General features: G+C 41.9%; 2 protein-coding genes across 2 annotated transcripts; one reads left to right on the forward strand and one right to left on the reverse strand.

Moving 5' to 3' along the window:
- Positions 1-10,627: 10,627 nt before the first annotated feature.
- LOC112455161 (leucine-rich repeat extensin-like protein 3) lies at positions 10,628-16,232 on the forward strand. Its single transcript, XM_025016919.1, has 3 exons — positions 10,628-10,663; positions 14,237-14,713; positions 16,090-16,232. Exons 1-3 carry the CDS (start codon positions 10,649-10,651, stop codon positions 16,189-16,191), a joined length of 594 nt encoding a protein of 197 aa, XP_024872687.1. The 5' UTR covers positions 10,628-10,648; the 3' UTR covers positions 16,192-16,232.
- A 2-nt stretch (positions 16,233-16,234) lies between these two features.
- Positions 16,235-24,611, reverse strand: LOC112455160 (lysophospholipid acyltransferase 5-like). Its single transcript, XM_025016918.1, has 8 exons — positions 24,018-24,611; positions 21,101-21,208; positions 20,868-20,990; positions 20,160-20,275; positions 19,928-20,086; positions 19,579-19,815; positions 19,181-19,489; positions 16,235-19,066 (listed from the first exon to the last, which is right to left on the reverse strand). Exons 1-8 carry the CDS (start codon positions 24,139-24,141, stop codon positions 18,785-18,787), a joined length of 1,458 nt encoding a protein of 485 aa, XP_024872686.1. The 5' UTR covers positions 24,142-24,611; the 3' UTR covers positions 16,235-18,784.
- Between the last annotated feature and the right edge of the window lie 1,248 nt (positions 24,612-25,859).

Consider the following 25,859-nt stretch of genomic DNA (forward strand, 5'->3'; position numbering starts at 1 on the left):
TTTGAGTGTAAAATTGAAGCTATAAAACTATTGTTTAAACCATTTTTTCATCGTATCTTTTACCGTCTTAATGATACACGCCTGGAAAATTTTTTTTCTATTTTTTTCAAGATGTTTTATCTGAGAAATAAAATAGCTCTAAGTATAAAATAGCTTTGAAACTATAAAACTATTGTTTAAAGTATTTAAAGTATTCTTCTTCGTACTTCTTGCCGTTTTAACGATACACGCTTAGAAAAATGCTTGTTTTTATTTTCTTCAAGATGTTCAAGAGCGCTATGAAAAACTACATGTCTCTTGTTTTGATCTATGCTACTAAAGGTCATGAAAAAATTTGGAAGCACTCGCGTGTAAGAGAACAAAACGTCTCGAAGTGACGAGTCACTTAGCAGTCGGTCCCGATACGTGCGCCAGGAAACGTTTGTATCGTTTTTTTTTGGGAAACATGTTCACGAGACACACAAAGCTGGGTGATCTTCGGCGTCGTTCTCTTTTAAAACGCGAGAAAATATTAATTTCACGGTTTAAAACATTTAGTATATAGTAATTCCGTTCTCGGATATACTCTTCCACCTGTCGCGACAGACCGCCGGTTGGCGAATCGTGAAAGTCTCGATTCCGATATATCAAAACGTCTCACAATGAGAACCGTCTCGCGGAATAGAGAGACGAGCGAGTTACACGTGTGGGATGTAACGGCGCGTATACTTACCGTCGCTGTTATATTTTCTCCTCGAGCACGCACTTCTACGCTAATCACGTAGCGTAATTAGATTCCGCCGGACCGCGGGGGCCTAACGAGTCATAATTGCTGGTGCAGTGCTCGCCGCTCGCGAGTAATATCGTACATATTCTTTGTTACTGTTCCGAGGTTCTTACGACGCTTACGAGCGGAATGGAGCGAGGATATCTAGACGCGGAAATAAGCCGCCGCGTTGCCTCTCTGCACTTTGCGAATTCGCTCGCGTACTCGCGTATATCGCGTAATCGCGCGCATTCGCAATCATAATGGACTAGGATGGCTATCCGTCTGTCGATCTACAGCGTGAATAGAATCCTTCATCTTCGATTATAGTTTCCAACTGAGCGCCAGAAAGCTACGATTCCGCGCTTATGCAAGCCGAGATAAACCGCGAAGCGCGTATCTCCTTGAAATTTAAACCAGTACCTTGAGTTAAAAACATTTTGTTATTTTTAACTATCATATGTGTGTCGAAATTTTTTATTTTAACGCAAAACAGTGTTATTCTCACTCCTGTGTTTCAAAACAAAGTTAGAAGTTCGAAGGCCAATAAACGAGCAATCGAGAGATGTTAAATTTAAAAATAAAAATATTTTAATATCTCTTAAATATACATGGGGACCTTTCGATCTACAAAAAATCTCCCTCAATCATTTAAGAAAATAAATTATTAAATTAAATAATTAAAACAAAGAACACATAATACAGTGAATAAAAAAAAATAAGAACGCGGAGATAAGTCAATGGTAAAACGTCGATGGTAAAACACATCCTCTCGTTATTGGCCTTTGAACTTCTAACTTTATTTTAACTTCATTGGTTTAAACAGAATAATAAATTTCTTTCGCCAGTATATAGAATAACAATTAAAGTACATCAACTGACCAAAACCCATGGTCGAAATTAATAATGTCTCGATGATTGATCCGAAAAAGTGCTGTGTGAATCCGACAAACCAAGTTGGCTCACACTTTTTCAATGTTCATATCGAAAAGACGTTATATATTGCCAGTCACGGTCCATTGGTTTAGTTAAATTAACGTTAACGACATATCAAGTATAGGAAAATTACTCAAATTGAGTACAATTTAGCAATGTAATTTGACTATGAATTTAATAGAGTAATGCCGAAATAAAAATCGGAAACGTATAATCTTCCGGCGACCTTCCGTGCGACTTTCCGCCTCGGGGGAGGACAATCCATTCATATAATTTTGCCGGTAGTTACAAAGTAATCTGGAGAAAGGTATCTTTCGTTATATAAGGCGGTCCTCATTGTCGAGTCGCCGTTCTGCAACCGAAGTTCAAATGAATGAATGTGCGAGCGTCGCGGGCGTTTAAACTCCTCGACGCCGCCACGCTCCGAAACGCTTCGGAGGCGGACTCGTTAAAAAATTAATGCCCTCCGCCCGAGGATGGCCGCATCCACGTCCGGTCACGGTTTCGAACGTGACTTTTACGCGACCGCGTTAAATTTGTACTTCAGAATAAGTCGCGCACGGTCCATCACAGATCGGTGAACCGCGTCGGTTCCGGTTCTCTGCTTTCGCTTTCGTGGTGTCGAAAGAACGGAACGGAATACGGAGCCTATATAAAATCTACCCGCTTGCGCGTATACACGCACGTGTATACATACGCACGTGTTCGGCAACATTCATCATACGTACATCGATGTTCTAGGTATCATAAGTAATTCGCGAGTACTCGGAAATATCGCGGGCCGGCGTAAAAGTGAAATGTACCGGTGGTACATTAAGGCCGACAATAAAAGCGGCCTTACGAAACCACCTGTATTAAAAAAAAAAAAACGGATTATCGTTTCCTTAGATCGTGCAACTACTGCTCCTGCACTGCATCGTCGTGCGATATGCTACATCCTATACGATATTGGATCGACGCCGAGGAAAACCGCGACCGGTGCCAAGGATCATTCCCAAACAGTAAGACGTCGGTTGCCCATTGACGAACCGGCGGCGCCGAGTGCCAAGGAAATCTTCCGGACTCGACTGGAAAGTCAGTCGCCACTGGCCGCGAAAGAGAGCGACGACGACGGCGGACCAAAAGGTGAGAGGAAGATTTTTCGCCGTGGTGAGGCGCGTGATATCGCGCCAAAGTGAAAATATTATTTCACAAGAATCTTGATCTCTCTCTTATACGCAGATCGTGAGATAAACACCACCGCCGGCGACGTCTTGCATCGCGATATCAAATGGCCCGAATGGGGCAGCGGCAGCGGCGGCAACTGGAACCCAAGTTGCGTCAGGGTCGCCCAAGCTCAGGTCTCCGGTATAACCGGCAAAAGGGGCCGACCGTTCAAGGATCGAGGTTTCCTCCACGTCCTTGGCAGCCTGTCGGTTGTGCTGTTCGGTCCCGGCGAGTACCACGACAATCTCGACACGCTTCCGAGCGAGGAAGGACCGGTCCCGTTTAAATGCGACTGCTTTAAGTCTCCGTTGAGATTGTGGGGATGTATCAAGTCCATCAACGAATCGATAATGACATTTATCGTGCCCGGTCTCAACGACTGGGCGAATCGGTTGGAACCGGAAATACGCCGCATCTAAAAGCAGAGATCTGCCGAAACCGTAACAGTTCTTGACGATACGACGACGCCCGTATCTGCCGAATCCACCGATCTTTCGACAGTATCCCCGACCGCCACGTCGCTCGATGATTATTATGAAACTGTAGAAAACCACGGCAAGATAGACAATGTTAGTAATGACAGAGCTGATAATGACGGTCTATTGATTCTTGAAATTCACGACGAAAAATTAAACGACACAGCAAAGATACAATATACTTAACGAAGTAAAGATTGATTCTGGATACTCGAAGGTAGTAAATTGGTCGCGTAATAAGACCCTTGCGACTTAATTAATGTCCCGATAAGTATAGGATATGGACGTTATTAGAAATTAAACAACACAGTAAGAAATTAATTTAATGCTCGACTGACCATTGTGCCATATTCGTAGACGCAAATGATTTCTTCATACTTTCATTTCGCAGAACCAAAGATTGAGATAATAAAATCTAATTTATATTAAAAAAAAAATAAATATATAAATAGTATTTTAAAAGAAATTCGAACATTTTTGATTAAATAAGCATTTAGTCAAACATGTGAGAGGACCAGCATCGCGGAAAAGCGTCAACAATAAAATCTATTACTTGGTTTTTTAAAAAGTGGATTCGAAATATAAATGTTTTATTATTCAAGAAATCCGAATAGAGATATATCTTATTTATTCTTCCCAACATCTTTCTAAAGTTCTTTCCAACTTTTATTTTATATTAAAATTGAGACAAAACACTTGAAAAATACCTTGAATATCCAAGATACTTCGCAAACCTAAATATTAAAAAAATTTAACCACTTAAAGTGCTTCAGGCGTTTTTGCTCAATCTTATTTAAATTAAATAAGTATTTTATAAATGAGACAATGTATCGTTATCGAGCTTCTTATGACGCCACTTAGCGGCTTAATCGCGGCGTTTGAATTTTCTGCTTTCGCAAGTTTTAACGATGTTATGCGCGTATGGTGAAATTCGTGCGGTGAAATTCGTCCGTTAAAATCGGGCACGATGAAAGAGCATCGCCGAATACGCAGGTGACCCGTTTTACGATCAGATAATTCGCGATACTCGCGATACCAGCTCGAGATCAGCGAGCGGATGAACAAAATCCCCCTGGCTCGCGCCAACGTCTCGCGGTTCTAACTTGGCTGATCAGCTTCGCGCGTCTTGAAAATTAACGGTGTTCGCGTACCGCGGATCATAGGTGTGCGATTCGTAGGAACGCACGCAAAGGTTACATACACATCGGCGGCGGCGTAACGTAAGAGGGAGATTAATTACATTCGCAAGAGATCGCGAGGAGATTAGACTCGAGGGAAGGTACTCGGGGATACCTTCGCGCGGCGCTCTCGTTTGTGTGTTCCGGTTTAACGGTCCGGTATTCGCTCGCCCGGCGTGAATCGCGCGTCGTTTTTAGCGAGCGCTGTGCCTCTTGCAACACAGCCGGCGTGTACTCGCCGTAATTAGTTTGACTTTCACCCATCGCGGTCGCCGTCCATGTCGGGTGCCGTCCGCCACCGCCGCCGACGACGCTGTCCAAACGGATGGTCTCGTACTCGTGGGTCCAAGGGCTATCGAGACTCAATAATTGTCGTCGTGATTTTTCACGCCGATGAGAGTAGATTTTGAAACCCACACGCGAACACGGCATATCGGCCAAGGGCACGCAAATTCCTCAGGATCGCTCCCCGAAATCTCTCTTTTTTTTATCTTATATGTTTTCATCGTTGTCTTGTATCTCTCTCATCGTTATTATCATATACGTTATATACGGGTCACAGGCCACGCGCGCCGGGAGAGCTTTGAATTCGCAATCGATACCGTATTTAAATGTCGGCGACTTATTAATAGATAAACTTCTCTTCGATAGTCCCGTCAGCCTTGAGAGCCGTCGAAAGTCTCGGGATTCTCCGCAATATCAGGCAGGTTTCGAAAGATTAGGAGAGTCCGCGATTATGCGAAATTTTTGGAATCTATCGGAGTCGATTTGGGGATCTAAGGGTGGGCGAGAAAGCGCCGGTATAATGCGACATTCGGCGATTTCGACATTATACGGGACACTAGGTGAGGATTACACGAACGTCAGAGGCGAGATTCTTTTACCATTTTCATATTCTACGCCGCCGCGCCGTGACGATCCTTTTGAAATTGTGCCACGCGTGTGTGTGTGTGTGTGTGTGGTGGATACAGATCGTCCGTCGTCGGCGGCATCCAAGCGTGCGCGTTTGACATTAAATCTCCTGGCCCCTCACCGCGATATATTATATCGGATTGTGACGAAAGAAAAATCATGTAACTTCTTTTCCCTCATCGAACTAAATTAATTTGTCATCTATGAAAGGTAGCTACTTTGCGAACTGTATCGTCGGAAATAAACGGCCGCATATATGAAGAACGTAATTTATTTCGTTGTATAAGATGCAGATGCAGGAGAAAGATTCGTCGTGGATCGGCGAGGGACAAGGAGCCTTAGGTGAACTGGCTAAAAATGTAGGCTTTATTATACCCAATTCTATTATATCTCCGAACCGTGAAGACGGGTGAGAGTATTCGAGACTTAAACTCGGGCTTTAACCCTACACTGTTAAATTCGCAGTCTGTCAAATTATACTCAATTTGAGTTAATTTTAATTATTCCTGTAGATCGCCACTGCTCCTACTCAATATGTCATTAATTTAATTAGAACAATGTTAATTTAACTAAACCAATGAAGTTAAAATAATATAATATTGTTTTGTGTTAAAATAATAAATTCTGATACACACATATGGTAATTAAAAATAACAAAATGTATAATTTTTAACTCAAGGTATTGGTCTAAATTTTATTCTTTAATAACAGTGTACGAAGAGAGGAGTTCGGATGAACTGTTTGAAATTAAGAACCCGACTATCCGCCGACAATCTCTCCTACTTCTCGACGCCGCGGCGCCGCGCTGAGAAACGCGTCTCCGACGACGGCCGTTGGTCGCGTAAACTTTCGTGCGAAAATCCATACAATTTATTAATTAAAATCACCATCGTATTTACGGTCTGTTACACAAGATCATTGTCTTGAAATTTAAAGTTCTTCGTACCGTTTGAAAGATCGTTAGGTTGCATTTTCGTGCTATTATCTGATACAAAGATAATGTAATAACATAATATAATACAATAATCTGAAATACCTCTCGTACACGGGCTGGAAAGTAGAAAATCTTACGACTTAACGTATTACATTAACCATCTCAGTCGGCCAACCCAACAGAAAAAATGTTCGGTCTTTCATCGAGATGAAGTAAACATGCGCCCGTCTTGAAACAGCCACGTACGCTTCCAAAAGCGATATAGCGATCATTATGCGTATCAAGCGTTGAAAATTTAGTGGAAAGTAGTGGAGAAACGTTGCCGAGGAGTTGGATTGAATATTATATTGGGTAATAGCACGAGAGTTAGGTAATGGCCTGAGTGTGTGTCTAATGATCTTTCAAACGACACAAGAAATTTTGTAAGGCAGCTACGCGAGACTCGGCGAGAGCAATCGCCCACACGCTTTCCTGTGACAAATCTTTCTCTCTCTCTCTCTCTCTCTCTCTCTCTCTCTCTCTCTCTCTCTCTCATATTTACATATATATTTAATATCAATCATTTACAAACACATGCGTACGATACATATTTTGTGTTTCTATGTTCGTTGCTGCTCTCGCGCGCTTCGTTTAGACGCGATTAATTGATTTGCCAAGAGGAGTACATGCATATATTTAATATTAAAGGATGAAATTTAAATCAATACCTTGGGTTAAATAATATTTTTTCGCTTTTAACTATCATGTGGATCGCGAAATTTATTATTTTAACTCCATTGATTTAGCTAAATTAACATTGTTTTAATTAAATTAACGACATATTGAGCAGATAAGCAGTGGCGAACTATATAGAAAAAAAGAAGTTAAATCAAAACTTGTATACTCGTATATACGCAACAATGTATAACTTTCTTATAAGAATTTCAACTTTTTATTTTAACTTCTATTTCTTAAACTATAAAACTTCGTTTAACTATATAAATAAATGACCTTCCTTTAACACAATATAATTTCATTTTAAAATTATAGATTGTTGTGTATATAAATGTTGATTTGACACTTCTCTTTTTTTCTGTGTATAATAAAAAAATGGTTAAAAAGGACTCAAATTAAATATAATTTGACACTACAAATTGAACAGTGTAGACAGTGCGCAATCGCCCGGGATTTATGGCGAACCAATCGCCGATTGATTGTTCGTGAGCCTCCATTGTGATCGGGCCTGCATCGGGGAGACTGAGATATCGCTCCGACGGAGGGGAACAATCTCAAGTCGCCGTTTGCCGAGCAAGGTGCCCTTCTACGTGTGGTAATAAACGATGCAGGCGTTAAGGAGAGCGCGCCGCGTCATATTGCGTTACATGTAATATTACACATCGGGCACGTTCACTCGAGCGATTTTGCGATTTTATAGACTCGACTCGCTCCGCTACTCGCCTTGCGCGCCCGCGGTATCCTCGCAGACTCCTCTTCTTCCATGCTCCGTCGCGTCGTGCCCGCTGAGTCCGCTCCGGGTATAACGCGATCGCGACGATAACGCGCGGAGAGGAAAATGAATCGAATCACCGAGGCGTGAACCATCTCCTCTCCGCTTTTTCCTTCGCACGAAATCGGATCGCGTCTCGCGGTACTTTTCTACCACGCTACACCTGTCTCCTCTCGCGAAAACAATAGCAAGGAAGAACACGGACAAAGAAAAAATATTATATAATCACAGAAAGAAAGAATATTCTTGATTGGAAAATATCTTTGGTTTCAACGTGGAAATCTTAAAATAAGATAAGATTATGTTGCGTTAAACAAAGAAAACTTGCTTGACTGAAGTTATTTTACATAGTTCGATCGAGAAAAAACGTTGAGATTCTTACAAGAAGATTATAAATTCTTTTACGTACATAAGTTTTTTTATTTGACATTTCTTTTCTTTTCTGCGTATAAGTTCCAACACTTTCGTCTTCATATATATTGGGTGTAGGAAAAGTATATCCTCGACGCCTGTCTCGAAACCCCGCATCTCAAATTCAAATCTTCTCTCCGAAGGCTGTATTTCGAAGTATCGACATTAACATTAACGATTATAAGACGCTACGTGACAGTAAGCAACGTGACTGAAACAATCGTTAGTGTTTCACGACGACGACCGATAAAATGTTAATATTAGAAATTGCATTCTTTTCATACACACGGCTGAAGAGAAACTTGAGGCCGATGCCGTCGAAATGGTTTATGGTTTTATGGTGTGCTCCTGGTGAAAATACCGCGTATTTTATTTATTCCATTGCAAGCGCATCTACGGCAAGCGCATGTATATATACCTATCTAAGTCCGTCCGTTTCCAAGATTATAACGTCTCTTTCGGGAGATCACGGGGGACCGCACTGACCTACATAGACACGTTACAACGATCTGGGCCTCTGATCGGTAATTCGTGTCCCTCCTCGTCGTTCGCTCACGGACGTCCAATAAATAACTCGCGGGTCGAGCACCCGCGTGGATGAAATCAGAGTGAAATGCTCCGCGCGTGCTGCGCGCAGCGCATATCAAAGTTTTTCAAGAGGACGTTACGAATGCCGGTCATATCCTGGCAGCCGCATACGGTCGCGTAACACAGCGACGGACGACCACCTACCTATCCGCAGAAACAGATTCGTTTTCGCTGTTCTCCAGTTCTTGCCTCCCCCCCCCTCTCTCTCTCTCTCTCTCTCTTGGCGTCTTAAACGAGCGACAGATAATCGCACGGCAACAAAGTATTCGCGGAAGAAAGTAACATTGGGTAACGAGCGATCGCGTCCGGCGTCCGGCTGACGATGATGACGGTCCCCGCGATGTGGATAATGTAGCCGTTAGATCGGTTTACGTACGCACGGTAGCGGATTCTTTTTTTTTTTTACACGCTATCACGTTTCGCTCTTACCGCGAGTCCTCGTAGAAAATAATGAATAATTCATTGGTACCATCGATCGAGTGGATAGTTATGTCAAGAGCGGTTTCGCGACATTCCTGAGATTACGATAGCGCGATGAATAACTCACCTTTTACAGATTTTAAGCGCCTCCGGACCGGAGTTTAATCGGATATTTAAATCAATGGATGTCGGGTTCGGTGTAGTAAAGTGTAGTGTTTTATTAACAAGACGGCTGCCGTCGTCCAGAAATATCTTCTCGCACATTTTACGTAATGCCGACCGTGCGGTAACCGCGGCGAAGAAAGCGAAAATTACTCTCCGGTACCGTGGATGATACAGTTTTTTAATCATTCCCAAGCGTTCGCGTTTCAATCCGTTTTCTCCGTTATATTCTTCACTCGCCAAATACCTTTCAATCTCTCGACTAATCGTCTTCTCTCGCGAACTATTCGCTGTGCGATCTCTACATAAATAATTAATTAACAAAAGTCAAGAAACAGAAAAATATTGTTCATAAATATATATTTTATTTATTCGTATATATTACTGACCATACTAAGCATTAAAAATATATATACTTCTTGCACTTTACCGAGACGTATCTCTTGCGTTTCGTCCAAGCTAATAAATAAAAATATATCTAATATCTAATTAAATATATATAATTGCAATATTGAAAATAAAATAAAATCTGAAAATAAGATAAAATATTAAAAATAAAGTCAAAATATTGAGTAAAATAATTTAACAAAAATGCACTTTGGTTTAATAATTTAACCCGAATTAGCTACGCGTTTCTTAACTTTCGTTTGCGGGCGGAATCTGCGCGCAATTGCCGCCGATTAGAAATATCGTGGATAATACGCGAGAGAATAAATGCTTTCGTTTCGGCGGTATATACGGAAGGAAAAATCTCGGCCAGGCAGCGTCAGCTAGATCGTCGCGTAAATCGTTCCGCGCGACGATGAATCTTCATTTTCTGGAGTACTTTCATTTTCTAGCTGTGTGTCGCGCACCTTTGGTCCCCGCGAATCGAACCGCGGCGGCCGAAGAAGAGGAGGCGGCGGCGGCGGCGGCGGCGGCGGCGAACGCCGCGATGACGACGAAAGAAGAAACCCCCTCGAGGAGCCCGCGTAACGACGGCGACGACCACGAATACCGGCCACCTTCCTGTGCCTTCCTTTTCCGTGGGTATCCCTCTCGGTTGGCCTCTATAAAAGTTCGGAAGAGCCTCGACCGCACGCCACACGCGTGAAAGCTCGCAAGTGAAACGCTCGACATTCCTCTTTTTCTACGTGCCTCACATTTCGGGAGTACTACCTTGAGCCACCGGCGCGCGCACACACGTGGGAGAAAATGCGGACCACCGCGGTAAGTAGCGAAGCGCGACCGCGAACGTTATACGTTCTTAATTATCGAGCTCGATCATTCGGTCTCCTATCCGAAGACTCGCTTTAAAAATAATCGGTGCATATTTTTTTTCTTTCCATCATTGTTACTTCGCGTCTCACGCGCTGCAAGTTTGGAGATGAATGCGAGGTGACCGCTTCGTCGCGAACGTTCTTAATTATCGAGTTTGATTATTGTTTCTTGTACACTGTTAAATTCCGTAGTGTCAAATTATACTCAATTTGAGTTATTTTTAATTATTTCTATAGGTTACACCACTGCTGCTATTCAATAGTTATTAATTTAACTAAAACAATGTTAATTTAACTAAGTCAATGGAATTAAAATAATACTGTTTTGCGTTAAAGTAATAAATTTCGACAAAAACATGGTAGTTAAAAATAGCAAAATGTTATTTAACTTAAAGTATTGGTTTAAATTTTATTTTTTAATATTTAACAGTGCACCCAAAGGCGCAATTATTTCTTCGAAGATAATTGTGTGTATTTTTTTTCCATCGTCGGCGTTACTTCATGTCTCTCGCGCTTCAAGTTTGGAGATGAGTACGAGGTGACCGCTTCGTCGCAAACGAACGTTCAAATTATATACTCAATTTGAGTTATTTTCAATTATTCCTACAGGTCGCTATTGCTCCTACTCAATATGTCGTTAATTTGACTAAAACAATGTTAATTTAACTAAATGGAGTTAAAATAATACTGTTTTATGTTAAAATAATAAATTTCGACACACATGGTAGTTAAAAATAACAAAATGTCAAGGTTTAAATTTCATCCTTTAATATTTAACAGTGTACTCAAAGGCGCAATTATATCTTCAAAGATAATCGTGCGTATTTTTTCTTCTCACCGACGTCTCTCACACTTCAGGATTCGAGATAAACGCGAGGTGACCACATCGTCGGTACGCAAGAATATCTCAATTAAATCATTATTCTCGAGTGAATCCGTTTACGGCGCGATGCGAGAGACGTTGAAAATATCCGAGTGTCACGTTTGCCGTTTTGCAAACATTTATACGCGGATGATCGTGCGTCATATGCGTGTCGGGAAATCGTTTTACTTCGATGACTAATATATTTACGACGACGAGCGTAATTTTCCTGTGAATCGCTCGCTCCTCGAGCCGCGCGATTATCCGAAGGTGCAAACGAACGTCTCTTCTGCAACGTTCAAGACCGGTTACCAAATTTAAACGTCGATTGACGCAATTCTCTTGACCAAGTGAAACGCGTAAAGTCAATTGATCGAGTGGCCAGGTGCATTTAATAGGAGTAACTTTCGGTTCGAATTCTTACGAAATCGTCATGCAATCATCGCTGGATACATCCAGTCGCTCGTCTCTTTTTTGTCTCTTTTCTTTTTGCGTTTTCACCGCGTCGACCAGGCATACGCGAGATTAATGATTCGTATATACGCGAGGGAATTTGTCGAAAGGCATCGGGAATTTATTCGAGATGTCCCTCGAACAAGAGATATGTTGCTCCGACTCGTTCGAGAAGAACCCCGTGTGCGTTTACGTCAGCGCGGTTCCAGCGGTCGCGTCGGCTCCTGTTTTTTTCCCCCAGCCGATGGAAAGCGACGACGTGATCGCGTTTTTCCCGAGGAGAGGAGAGGAGAAAAATCCGTCGAGCGTGCATCCCACTGTACGCGCGAGGTGCATCGGCACGAATCTCATATCGCGGATCAAAACCGCGCTCGCGGCGCGGGCAAAAGTAAAAGGGGAACCCGCCTATACCGTGTGCTGCTCCCGCTCTGTTCACCGACACCGACGCCGACACGGTCTCGATAATTATAGCGCGAAAGAAGGAAAATGGGGAAAGCGGCTCCAGAAGTCTTATAGCACGCGGAGCGGAGTTTCGATGCGGCACTAAAAGCATGATTAAATGATCGGCGCGGGGGTCGTTAAGTGAATAGGAAGCTCCGCTCGAGCGGAGTGAGTTATCGCGCACATCGCATCGCACGCCGCGCGCGCTTCTTCCGTTTTCGCGCTAATGGAACATGCCCGTCGCGGGAATGGGAAACGCTATTCGGAATTTAATGGGCTCTCTCGCAATATCTCCGGAAAGAACGCAAATCGAGAATTCAAAGATATCTGTCGGGCGGACGAATGATGGTTTCATCTAAGAGAGCGTAATTGGCGTGGATTATAACTCGCCTTCCTGCTCGCGCGACCGTAACATTCGAGATTTAAATTATACTTTTAAAACGCGCGCGGATGAGACTGGCTCAGCGGTGAAAAAAAAGGTAAAATTCATTTCCCAAGAGATGAAAATCACTTATCTTTCTCTCCCGTTCTTCTTCTTTGATTATACTCGGTGATTTTTATTTTGAAGTAATCATTAAATAAAATAATACTCTCCTCTTTCATTTATTAAGACTCGAAACTTAAGTTTTATGAGTGTCCACTGTATATTATTTTAAATTTTTAATCAAATTCCAATTACGGACGACTCGTCACTTCACGCGCTGAGATACACAAAGCTTTGAAAATCTATAAAGCCATTACAAGCTAACGAAATCTTAGATAAAACGTGGCACTTTGACCCTGTCTGTCGGAAATTGACCAATCAAGTGAAGAAGAGACGAATGTATAGCTTATGTGTGGGGGCTTATTGAAAGTCGTTAATCAGTTCCTTGACGCGTCGCATTTACCCTTTTACCGAAGATAAATACATGAATAATCGTGCGTGATTACGCGAGTCAGATCGTACACGGGGAGTTCGCAATAAATGAGCCATTGTGCTCGCACAATTTGGCCGATAGCGGCCGAGAGAAGTTGCTAAGTGGAAGTGTCTGTCGCAAATGAGCTCTTTAAGCGAGTTAAGCAATATACCATGTCGCGTATTTTCATTTCTATTGATCCTGAATCGCCGTGGACGAGGTAATCGGTAAAATAATTCGCTGTTACACGCTTTATATCGCGAACGTGTTATATTCGACACGCCACTCGCCTGCGATAAATGATCGGCGAGTCGTTGATCTTGCGGAGAAAATATTGTAGCGTAAGTTACATAAAAAGTATAATCTGTTTTACATTTTTCGCAAAGCTGGAATGTAATGACGTAACCATCTGTTACTGCGAGGAGTGGCAATCAATTAATCGTCTATTTCGCATTAGTTAAAAATTATAATTTATATTACGAAAGATTATGCAGACTCTTCACACCAGACCGAGTAGAAACTTGTATATTATAAAAACGCCTATGCTGTAATCAGCCAATCTCTCGTTGCTATCTAAAAATTACTATATCGGTATTTTCATTAAATAACAAAATGTACAATTTAAATTGTAAAATCCATTCTCGAACTTGGTTTTCTCTGAATTGCATTAAAGTGTATCGAATAATCGCAATTCTTTTACAAAATATAAAACGCAAGTGAAATTTTTAAATGAAGATATAATTATCCCGTCGAATGTAAATGCCCGCGATATGTCTCGGGATACAGCAAAATCTTTATATCGTAACTTTCGCTACAATTCCCCTCGTTAACATTACAGTCACGATCACGCCCGTATTTTCACTTTTAACAGGGCACGATTTTCGCTATCGCCTGCTCGTCGATCGCGCTGACGCTCGCGAAACCGGCGCCGGAGCCGCCGGTGAGCTCGTACTTTCCGTCCTCCGGAGGGGGTGGCGGCGGCGGCGGCGGCGGTGGAGGATACGGACCGCCCGCGGCGGCTTACGGGCCGCCGCAACAGAACCCGGTGATCCACAAGCACGTGTACGTCCACGTGCCGCCGCCGGAAGCGCCGGAGTATAGGCCGCCCAAGAACATACCGCAGCCGCAGCCGCCGCAGAAGCACTACAAAATAGTGTTCATCAAGGCGCCGACCCCGCCTACGCCGACCGCGCCGCAGCTGCCGCCGCTACCGCAGCCGGACGAGGAGAAGACGTTGATCTACGTCCTGGTGAAGAAGCCGGAAGAGGCGCCCGATGTCGTGCTGCCGACGCAGACACCGACGCAGCCCAGCAAACCGGAGGTCTACTTCATCCGCTACAAAACTCAGGTAACGGATCTTTCTCACCAAACATATGTGACTTTGCTTCGCCAATAAATAATTGACAAATTGTGATTCTTTATTCCAAAATTGACTATCTTGTATTTAATATAACTGTCACAACTATATTAAATAAAGATAGTCAGTTTGGTCGAATAAAAAATCATTGTTGATCTGTCTTTCTCTCTATAAAACTTAAGTAACGATTTTTCTTTCCAAATATGACACTGCTCCGCCAGTAAATAACTAACAATGATTTTTTTGTTCGATCAAACTGGCAATCTTTATTTAATATAGTTGTGACACGACTATATTAAATAAAGATAGCCAGTTTGGTCGAATAAAAATCATTATTGATCTTTCTTCCTCTTTCTTTTTTTACGCTTCGGCGATGTAATTCACGCAGTTCTCTTTTTTTCAACGCAATCGCTTGGACGCGCGCAAACTACGAACCTCGGCAAGGATAACGCACGACGTCCCTATCGTCGGATCTAAATGCAATGCGTTGCGCAATTTTTCAGTTGCTCAAACGCGCGTATATATATCTACAGCTGGCAGCCGCTTTCAAAGCGGTCTATCGAGAAACGATTTCGGCGAATGTCGAAAGACGAAAGTGTGACGTCTCGCGCAGCATATAAATTGCTCATTTCGATGATATAGGAGCGAGCGGCGCGGCGCATGTTTTTGCATAGGATACGAAAGGATCCGGATATTAAGCGTAGATGATATTCGCACGTCATATATTTCACTTCATCAGACGAGTATACGACCTTACTATTAGTCGGACGCGAATCACCTTTCCACGGCTCGACTATATAAAAAAAAAAAAAAAAGAAGAAGAAATTGTCAAGGTGATTGCCGTGCCGACAATTTGAATAATTACAGAGAGTTTCTCCTCGAATGTCGCTTCGTAATGCCGCTCTAAGCGAGCTTGTCGAGATTTCTACTACAATGTGTCGCAGATTGCACAGGGATTAATTGTATTGTAGTACAACTCTAATATCGCTATAACTCTTCGTTACAAAAGATATCTTTCGCTATACACGTCGCACTCCGCTTAGCGCGCTACAAGTATCGAGAGCCTCGGTCCGCTTGTCGATCAAGGGATGTTCTTCCGCGTGGCGTACAATTAAACCGCTGAAAAAAATCCCTCCAGCCTGAGCTACTTTCCTTGAAATTGCTTGCCTTGCTAGCCAAAATACTAGATATATCGGCGAGAATTAAATTATGCGAATACGAAGACTAACTACCGAACTCTGCTAAATTGCCATCACAGAAAAGATCACGGCCGAGTGATAGCCACAATATAAAATTCATGTATGCGCCACGTGTCGTCTCTCTCTCTCTTTCTTGTCTCTTATGTATTTATTTTTATGCAATTGCAGAAGGAGCAAGGCGGCGGCGAATACGGCCCGCCGGGGCAACAACCGGGGCAACCCATCGACAGTTACGGGGCACCGCAACCGGGCCCCAGCGGACCGTACTAGAATCGGTCGTCGCATGGAGCGCACATCACTCTCACCCTCGAGACCCTCGGCATTTCACGGAGACAAATATTTTACGTGGTGACTACTCTCGGTCGTTTCGCAACGCGACGCGACGCGAACGCGGGCCCGGATGGATCTTAATAATCGTAGGAGGGATGTATATATATCGCCAGTATCTCATAAGATAGGCCGCATGGTGTTTGAAGGTGCTTAAGAGGCAGACGCTTCGTGTTGCTAAAGCCTAATCGTGATGTCGCTCGCACACACACACGCACACTCACACATGCATAGATACACACATACACACACACACGCATACGTAACAATAAGTCCTTGAACGACTAAGTGCCGACGTTTGTCGCGGTCCTCTGTTGAAAGAAATGTAAAGAAAAAAATAATTTTTATATACGAGACGTCGATGTTTCTTTTGTATCTTTTAAGAAAATAATCGTAAATACACTGTTTTTATATCAAATAACTTCCGATATTATTAATCACTTCACCGCCTTTCTCTTCGCTAGTCTTATTCCTCGTTTCGCAGATTCTTACAATCCGTTTCTCTCTCTCTCCCTCTTTCACTTTCGAGCTTCTTGTTCAATCTTTCACTACTGACGTGACACGAAATCGAAATTGTTGAAATCTAGATCGCAAGCACACTTGCAAGTGCAATCCTTATCATTATCCTTGAAACAACGTTTTAGAGAGTCCTGAACTGTACTCGAGAATATACCTATTGCCCAAACGTGTTGCCCTATCTGTCGACTAAATTTGCGATTATATTATAACGGTAACGATTCCCACGAAGACGTTTGGAACGTATGATTCCAAGATAAGGTATTCGCAAGTATTTAATAGCGCATTTGCCGAGCGTGTTCGCATTGGTATTAAGTACGAAACAAACGACCAGCGTAAATCTTAATTCTCAAATTAATTTAAGAGTTAAAATTCCACCATTCGCGACTTATCAACTACGTATAAGGGTCTCACGTCAGAAAAGTCACGTTGGACCGTCCTGTTAGTTTCAACTCTATAATAAATACTATCGGCAAATGTACGCAATATAACTCCTGACTGCGCTACGCTTGTACACTCCTATTTGTTCCAGTATCTAAAAATTTGTAAACCTGTATGCGACTACATCAAAGACTCCAGAGACTGGGCGTACTTGCAATCGATAAATCAAGGTCGTTAAGCGAAGGATTACATTTTTTTCGTCGATCTAACTTTATCGCACGTGAATGCGATAAGAGTGTCAAAATCGCAAAGTATATCAGTTTCTGAACACTTGGTTTATATATCGAACTGGTAACCACTAATATCTCTTAATTTCGATGAGCTGTGTGTTCGAAGGGCTGTGTGCATAATAAGAGCCGCGTTCTATTACACGAATAGATAGGTACATCGTTGTTAAGACTTTTACCTACAAAAATAACTGCAAACGTATAAGATTGAAAATCGCTTCTCGCGTCGCTTTATACCGTATATTGACACTAATAGAGCGTGCATATAAACGATAGAAGGTACACACTCGACTAGAATCACGGTCAATCTGTTATCGTCGTATTTACATCTAGAGAGGTATGGCAAACGCGTTTAATCGCATTAGATCGGTAAAAATGTAGCACTACGATAAAATATATATATTTCAACTTCAATCGTGCACGATATCGCGTATACCTGACTATGTTCTTTTAACTATTTTTGCACTTACAAAAACCGCGGTATTATTCTCTAGGTGTTCTCTGCAACGCAATTTCCCTGAAATTATTTTAGCGAGTGGACGTCCTTATTGCGTTACCTAAATGCACAATTGCCTCTTCCTTCGAGTCTTTTTTGAGATATTGTGACACTTGACTATCTTACGCGGCCGCTACACTATTATATTCGTAACAATCCTTATCGCTAAAAGGGCATAACGCATTTAAACAGATTTTATTACAAATGGAATACATGTAAATAAAACTTTCCAATCGAACACGCTACATATACAAAAATACGATTGAAGACGCAAGAACGTACTGTTGTAGGAAAATACTGAAGTATCTAGAAACTATTTGCTGGAATCGCTTGAATTTTTGTGTCGTAAAGTTTGATCGTAGAAACGTCCAAATACAGGCACACAAAATTCTCGACCAGCGAAATTTTCTCTAAATGGTGCGTCGATTTACAAATTAAAATGTTCTTAGCAGTAATATCCGTGCATATATTCCATCTACCACCGTCATTTCGTTTCAGCGATAGATTCTGCAAGGGAGAATTTTTCACTCATGAAACTCGATCGTCGACCGTATATTCAAGCCATGAAAATTCAGCATTATGAAAGGATTCACAGCCGTTACGAAACGCGATAGTAATGGTAATACGCTTTATTATTTCCCGTATCTTCCGTATTGGATATGCGCTATCACATTTCTCTCTGAAGACTAAGTGACTGTAAGTAAACGTAACTGTATACCAGCGTCCCTTACACCACAGCTATACGTCTTCTCGAATATCGATTCGCAACGAACAACGGTGCGAAAGAAAAAAAAACCAAGTACAGGGGCAATGCCTCAACGATGTCGAGGGAGAAGAAAAGAGAGATTGTGCTATATTATTCTTGGTGCGATCGCTGACGTTCATGTCTTTGACCAATCAATCGTTTAATGTACGGCGCGAGGAACGGGTAGGAGAGGAAGAACACGTGTCCGCAATAATACAAACTAGCGTAAACTTGATTATACCGCGGATACGAGAGAAGTACGAACGACACGAGGACGTATCCCATGAAAACAAAAGTGTAAAGCTTCATAAAGATCCAAGCGAGCATACGTGCTTCCCATCGCGTCTTCAGGAGCGTTTGCACTTTCTCGCTGTTCTGTAATACTGGTCCAATCTGAGAAAAAAAGAGAAAGCGAGCGGGACATGATTAAACAAGCAAGCAACTGTCAAATGTCAAAAAACATGCGAAAGCTCTCTGTTCGTGCGAGCCGTAATTGTATATACTTACGTCTCGTTCAAAGTACAACACGATAAATTCCATAAAGAAACTGTGATAGTATCCAGAGTGAAAACCGTGCCAGAGGGCAAGGAAAAGCAGCGTTATTACTTGACTGTATATTTTTGAACCCAGAAACTTCAGCCTCTTGTAAATGTACTCGGCACACCAGTGATTGGTGTTTATGTTGAACGAGAGAATGTAGTGATTGAACTGCGTGCTAGTTTCGAATGTTCGCAGTTTAACGTTCGCGCAACCGTCCCATTTAATACGACCTTTAGAGTCTTTTCCATTATGTGTGAGACCAAAAGTGATGCACACCTGAAATCGAAACATTAAACGATAACAACACAACAAGCACATACAAATAAAAATAAACAACGTTAAAAAAATATGTTTCAATTACGTACCCCTTCTGTGATTAGCCAGACGCTGACGTATTTGTATAGATTGATACGGCCCCACAAGCCGATCAGCAAGCACTTCTTTATTAAATTCAGCTTCTGGAACGATGGTTCAAAGAGATACTGATCGGAAACGTAGAGTGTGCCGATTTGGAATATCGCTACATATATGAATCCGATGAAAGCTCGTAACAATCCCGCTGACACGCAATCCGGCAGCTTAATGGCACCAGTTCGAGGATCCTATAAAATATAAAAACATGATACTTATATTAAATGGACAGTCGTATTTTCTTAAACTGGAGAACTAAATGATTCGTCGATTAGTATCTTTCTAATTCATTCATCAACGTACGCGTTCTGTGAGATGACCGTTGACATAGTCCAAGTACCGTCGCATATTGAACTGTGGTCCGATGAGGAAGGCGCCTGGAAAATAAGCGTACGCCGCAATTTCCAACAGCGACGGTCGCTCCTTCAATGCCACGCGTTTTTGACTATCGGAGAGCTCCTCCTACAACACCGTGATCGTTACGCCGCGAAATGAACGAGATAATAGAATTATGGAAAAAAATTGCGTTTCGTACGTCACGTTTTTGACCGTCCCATAAATTAAATGCAAGTCCTATTAACCTAAGGGTCAGCACGCACTGCGGCATTGTCCATTTTATATCGTAATCTTGGGTACTGGTGGTGTAATAGCCTGTATTGGAAAACAATTTATGTTTAACAAACAACAATTTGTTTAAATTGCTTTGTAGCTCGAAACGATCGACGAGAGAAAATGAGAAAACGATGACGCTCATTACGAAATAAAAGCAAACGATTGCGAAACTGAAAAGTAATATTTCGACAAGTTACAAAAAAAATTATTATGGTGTAATATTTATAAAATATATTTAAAATGTTTGTTATTTCAAATTATCGATACAAATTGCCCGCAACTTTTCGAATATGCTAAAGAAAATTCCGAATGGAAGGCTGTAATGCACGTAATGTAAGAAAATTGTCGTTTTTCGTTATAATTGTCGTTTAATTCTTACATTTCAATTTCTTGCGCCGTTCTAGTTTCCAGGTGCAAAAAGTGAATTTAATCGGTAAATCAAAAAAAGTTTTCTGCTAGAAACCTTGAACACATTATTTTAATTCTACGATAACCGCGCCAGATAGCTTGAGAATAATAAATAGATAGTGCCGCAGAGTATAAATATGTAAATATATAAATATGTAAATATGCGTGGACTAGTTTTTCGAAGATGAATAAATTTTCAAATTTATCGTCATTGTTGCTTTACCATAAAGTAGGTACGTCATGTTGAAGAGGAACGTCACTATGACGGACAATGCGCTGCTGCCGAGGATCGTCAGGATCAGATACGTCGCACATACCGCCGTCGATGAATGGAGTATATTACAATCTGCAAAATCATTATTATTGCCATGTGATCATCTATTATAAATATACGAGCGCCGGGGTATCATTTGCGTGTCATTCTCCGCGAATTAAGATACTGTTCAAGTGAATTACCGTAATTCCAGTAGCCAATTGAGAGACCGCACGCTATAAAAAATAAGTGCTGACGAATGGGGTCTTTGCCGTAGAGCGTATACCTATGAATAAGAGCAACGGGAAATCCTGAAATCAAATTACATATCAAGTTAAAATTTTTTATAATTTTTTCCTCGGTTATTATAGCTCCACATTAATTATCTCTATAATTTTCTGCGTCTTTTCTACATTTTCTCTGTTGTATATCGATCTTGAATGAAATAAATATTGATCTGTATACAAATTTTATATACGTGTATAAAATCTTTATATTGTGATTCTAAAAGTCTCTGAACCTGGCCAAAATCATTTATACAATACTTATATAACTTATATTATTTTTTAAATAAATTTCGTTTGAAATAATTCTTATAATAACCAAGTAACGCATAATACGTGTATCTTCTAACATTGCAATAAATTATCAGAACGAACGGTATCAGTTGACCCATTTATATATGGATGTCGATCACATATTCATTTATCATGAACACCTTTAAATATCTTCGTTAAATATTTTACGATATCAGCAAAGGGGGCAAGTTCTTTCTTCAGAAATTCAAACTTGACATTCAGGTAGCACATTAAAAATGATATCTCAATCGGGCTTTTTTGTAGGCCTATGAATGCAATAATTTATTTGAATCAAAATAAATAAACCATATTGGAAATAAATATCGTTTAAATATCAAATATCAATGCTCATTTGGTTAAAATTAATTGCTCCTCCACAAAATTTTAACCAAATAAAGTAAAAACGGACATATTATTTCATATCCGAAAAAAATCCCAGAAAAATAATTTAAAAAATACTTTTGACGTTATAGAAAAAGTAACATAGAAAATTATCTATTTTTAATATTCCTTTTAAATAGAGTAAAGTGAAAATAATCTCGAGATTTGTTGGTTCTCTAATCTTTCGATATAGCACAATAAAAAATCATTACAATTACCACAAATTGATAATTAAAATACGAAGCTTTGGTCTTGTTTTTTGAAAAAATTGAAACCACTGTGCGTTGTAATGTTATATTACTAATGTAAGCAAGAAATAATGTAACGATTGTTTTATAATTATTTTATTGTTTGCAGGTATATTTATTTATAACTATTACATATCATACGATTATTTATAATTATATTATTATATATCATACGTATGTATGTCATCCAATGATTCTTTTATCTTACAATTACTACAGATACTCATTCAAACTCGCTCGAATTCGCTTTATCTCGTTTTCTGATAAACTGTTATAATTAAAAATTCTAAGATTACAGTCAATATAGTAAAACTCCAAATTTTTAATCAGAATAAGTATCAAACGGGAAGCGAGAAACAAATTGCAGAGCTAAGTGTTTCCTCTTTACTTTCCTTTTTTCACTCCGTCGCTTCTCGTTTTATCAAATCTCATTATTTGATACAATACAAGCGCAACTTTGTGCTTATCATATGCCTGTCATATTCTTGGCATTCTTACGCAATCTGTCTGTTTAAACTCTGTTTCTCTCGTCTTACGTTCCGTTCCCTTGCGATTAAACTATCATTTTGTTACGGATAGGCATCGTATAATAGCCGCCCCTTTTGCAAATATGTATATTTTTTTCCATTTTCTTTATACTCTTTTTAATCATCCAACCAACTTAGAACCAAATCTTGTAATGTCTTGTATATACAAAGTAATAAAGTTATCATTGTATTCTTGCTAATCACACATCTTCGACGCTATTTTAACAATAGATCGTCTAACGCGTAGCGTATTTTTCTATTGACCGGACTAAAAATCTATCAAAAGAAGAATAGAATTCGACCTTATTAGGACGGAACAGATCACGCCTGTTTTTTAGATATAGCGATGTATCTCCTAGCGTAAGTGGTTATGTAACGTGACGCGGTCGTAAATAAACACACTTGTGCATATATACATATATATATGTATGCCCAGAGGTAGGTTCCGGGACTGTTTACGTTTTCTAAAATGTACAGTACTGGAATATACCCTCACATTTGTAAAACAGATTCAAAAACTGTCCTGGAAACTGGCCGTCGGACTTAAATTTTTTTCAGGACAGTCCTGGAAAATATCCTGGAATATATGCCGATATAAAATATAAAAGTCCCGGAACATACCCCGAGCCTGCATATATTTATATATATGCTGCACGCACGCGTTTTTTTTGCTCCCACATATACATTTCATATTATTTTACGCTGACTAAACACACGTAATATATTATTACTGCGTGTTATTGAGCAGAGGAAGGAGCGATTGTTGACGTACGCGCGGGACCGAAAAGAGTGCAAGGTACAAAAATTATGAAATATCTTAAAATATCTTCCCCGTGTGCGTAAAAAAGCTCTCGGAAGATGAAACGCGATTTTCAGCGTCGTTAAACAAAGAAACAGCAAAGGACAAAGAGCCTGGATCCGAATCTGCGCACATGCCTTTTTACGGGACACGGAAATGAGACAGTCCGACAAGAGAAAGGCTGCTGACAGTAAGTGTTTTTTAACGATTAGATAGGCAACCTTCGCGTAGGAGCAATTACGTCGTTATAGATTGCTATCAACCGTATCGCTATACACGCTATAACGACGTAACGCGAGGGGTGTCCCCGAGGGGGGCTCCGCGAGGACGGGGGTGGTGATACGGGGTGGGTGGTCGCAGTTCGCACACCGGCGATTCGAGCGGACGAGTCATGAATGAACACGCGCGGATCGATTCGATTCGCGAGACCGAGGAATCTCGAGAAACGGGAAAGAGGGATGAAGATTGAAGGGAGGGAAAATCGGGTCCGCTTCTCGGATCGCCCCTCGTCGATCGTCGACGTCGACGCGGCACGGCGCGGCGCGGGTGGAAACGCGGAAGAAAAAGAAGAAACGGGTTAGGTTTACCTAGCAGAATGGAGACGAGGAGACGCAGCGCGGGTTCCGGAGCGCCGAGCAACGCCGACAGTCTCGCCAGCCCGCCCGGGCTGTGCGTCACCGCGCTGTCCATGATCGGCGACGACGAGGACATTGTGTGTGGACGACGGAGCGGCGGACGACAGCGACGACGATGCGTGGCGTACACGCGCAGCGGCGTCGAGTGTATTGTATTGTATATACGCGGCGCGACACGCTACACTGCTACAGCATGGCCGCGTCCGTTTATGCGCGCGCGCGCCCCCGTGCCTGCGTGTATGTTGCACCTTTTATCAGCAGCGAGACGTGCCGCCAGACTCGGCACTCTCGGCAGCTGCCACCGTCAGCAACGCGTAAACCGTCACTATCGAGCTCTCGCGGCTCTCGCGCGGAACGGAACGGCCGCGATTAAACCTTCGCCACCGTCGTCGCCACCAGCCACCGTCGCCAGTACTGACCATCGCCACATTCGCCACCCGACACCCGACCACCGCTACTACCACTGCCAAGTTTAGTGCCAAGTGCTGGCACCGTCGTCGTCGCAGCAACGGCAGTGGGGTCGGGGAGTCGGGGTGACAACGGCGACAACGTTGACGACGCGACGCGACGCGACGCGACGCGACGCCGTTACCCGGACGACGCGGCCGGCGGCCGTCCGAGAGAGACGCGTCTCGCCTCTCGCCGCGTCGCGTCGCGTCGTTTGCGACGACGATGATGAATCAGATGCTCGGATTAGATTGGAAAATTAGAACGAGAAAACTAGGGCCATCACTGGTTGCTCGTCGGAAGCGCTTGCGCTTTTCTTCAACGGCGAAACGTTCCTCCGGATGAAAATCCCATTCGGACCTTTTGCGTTGTGATGTATATTGTACGTTATTCGTGGGACGCGTAGAGGGAAAGTAGAAATACTTTTGCGGAATGAGAACCAGCTATCGATTAGTCCATGCGAGGTCAATCGGTCCCAGGAGTTATGACTGAAAAATTGTATATTCTGGAAAAAAGGTAGAAGAAAAAGTGCGCGTACTTGAGTTGAAAAAAAAAATACAGCCGGATAAGTTAAAAGCGTAGGAATATTTCGCTAATAATAAAGATAGATTATAGAGATAAATTTGAAACGGTAATTTATAGCCCTGTCCTCTTACATCGTTTTCAAATTTGAAGCATTGAAAATTATATAATTTTAAAGATAAAGAAGACTAAGCACAAAGTATTAACATGACAAATACATTACAATATATTATTGTTTAAATCTATTTTTCCTAAAAAGAAGGTAACGACGTTACAATCTAAGATTTTCAGGTTCGCTTCGTCGTTCGCAGCACCGCGTCTCCCTCGATTAGGGATCTGCTATTGAACTTATAATTTTCTCACCTTTTCTCCCTGTTTCTCTAAATGCACGCCTATTTTCTATTTTTTTTTTTTTTTTTTTTATGAAAGCAGAAAATGCAACGTAATAGAGCTATAAAAAAAAACAGGCCTTAGATCTCGATCGGTCGGGAGGTCGGGGTCTAAGCAGTTTCGAAATGCGGTATACGATCTCGACTGTCGTCGCAAGATTAAATAGGTCGAACGGGGGCCAATCGAGGCTGACAGCGGGCCAATTGGGCCGGCCGCGGCCGCGGCCGCGGCGTTCTCGAGGCAGGGCTGCGCGGATATCGGTCGGTCGGTCGGGGGTTCGCGAGCGACGATCTCTTCTCATCTCGGCGGAAGATCGATCGATCGAGCGCGGGCGACCGGGGAGGGTATCTACGATTAACACGCGCGCGGTCGTCGCCATCAAGGCCGTGTGTGGATTTTGTTCCCCGCCAATTCCGTTCCCTTAGCGCTCGCGCG

This window comes from Temnothorax curvispinosus, unplaced genomic scaffold, assembly GCF_003070985.1.
Source record: "Temnothorax curvispinosus isolate PA1 unplaced genomic scaffold, ASM307098v1 QBEX01005869.1, whole genome shotgun sequence".
NCBI classification, from domain to species: domain Eukaryota; kingdom Metazoa; phylum Arthropoda; class Insecta; order Hymenoptera; family Formicidae; genus Temnothorax; species Temnothorax curvispinosus.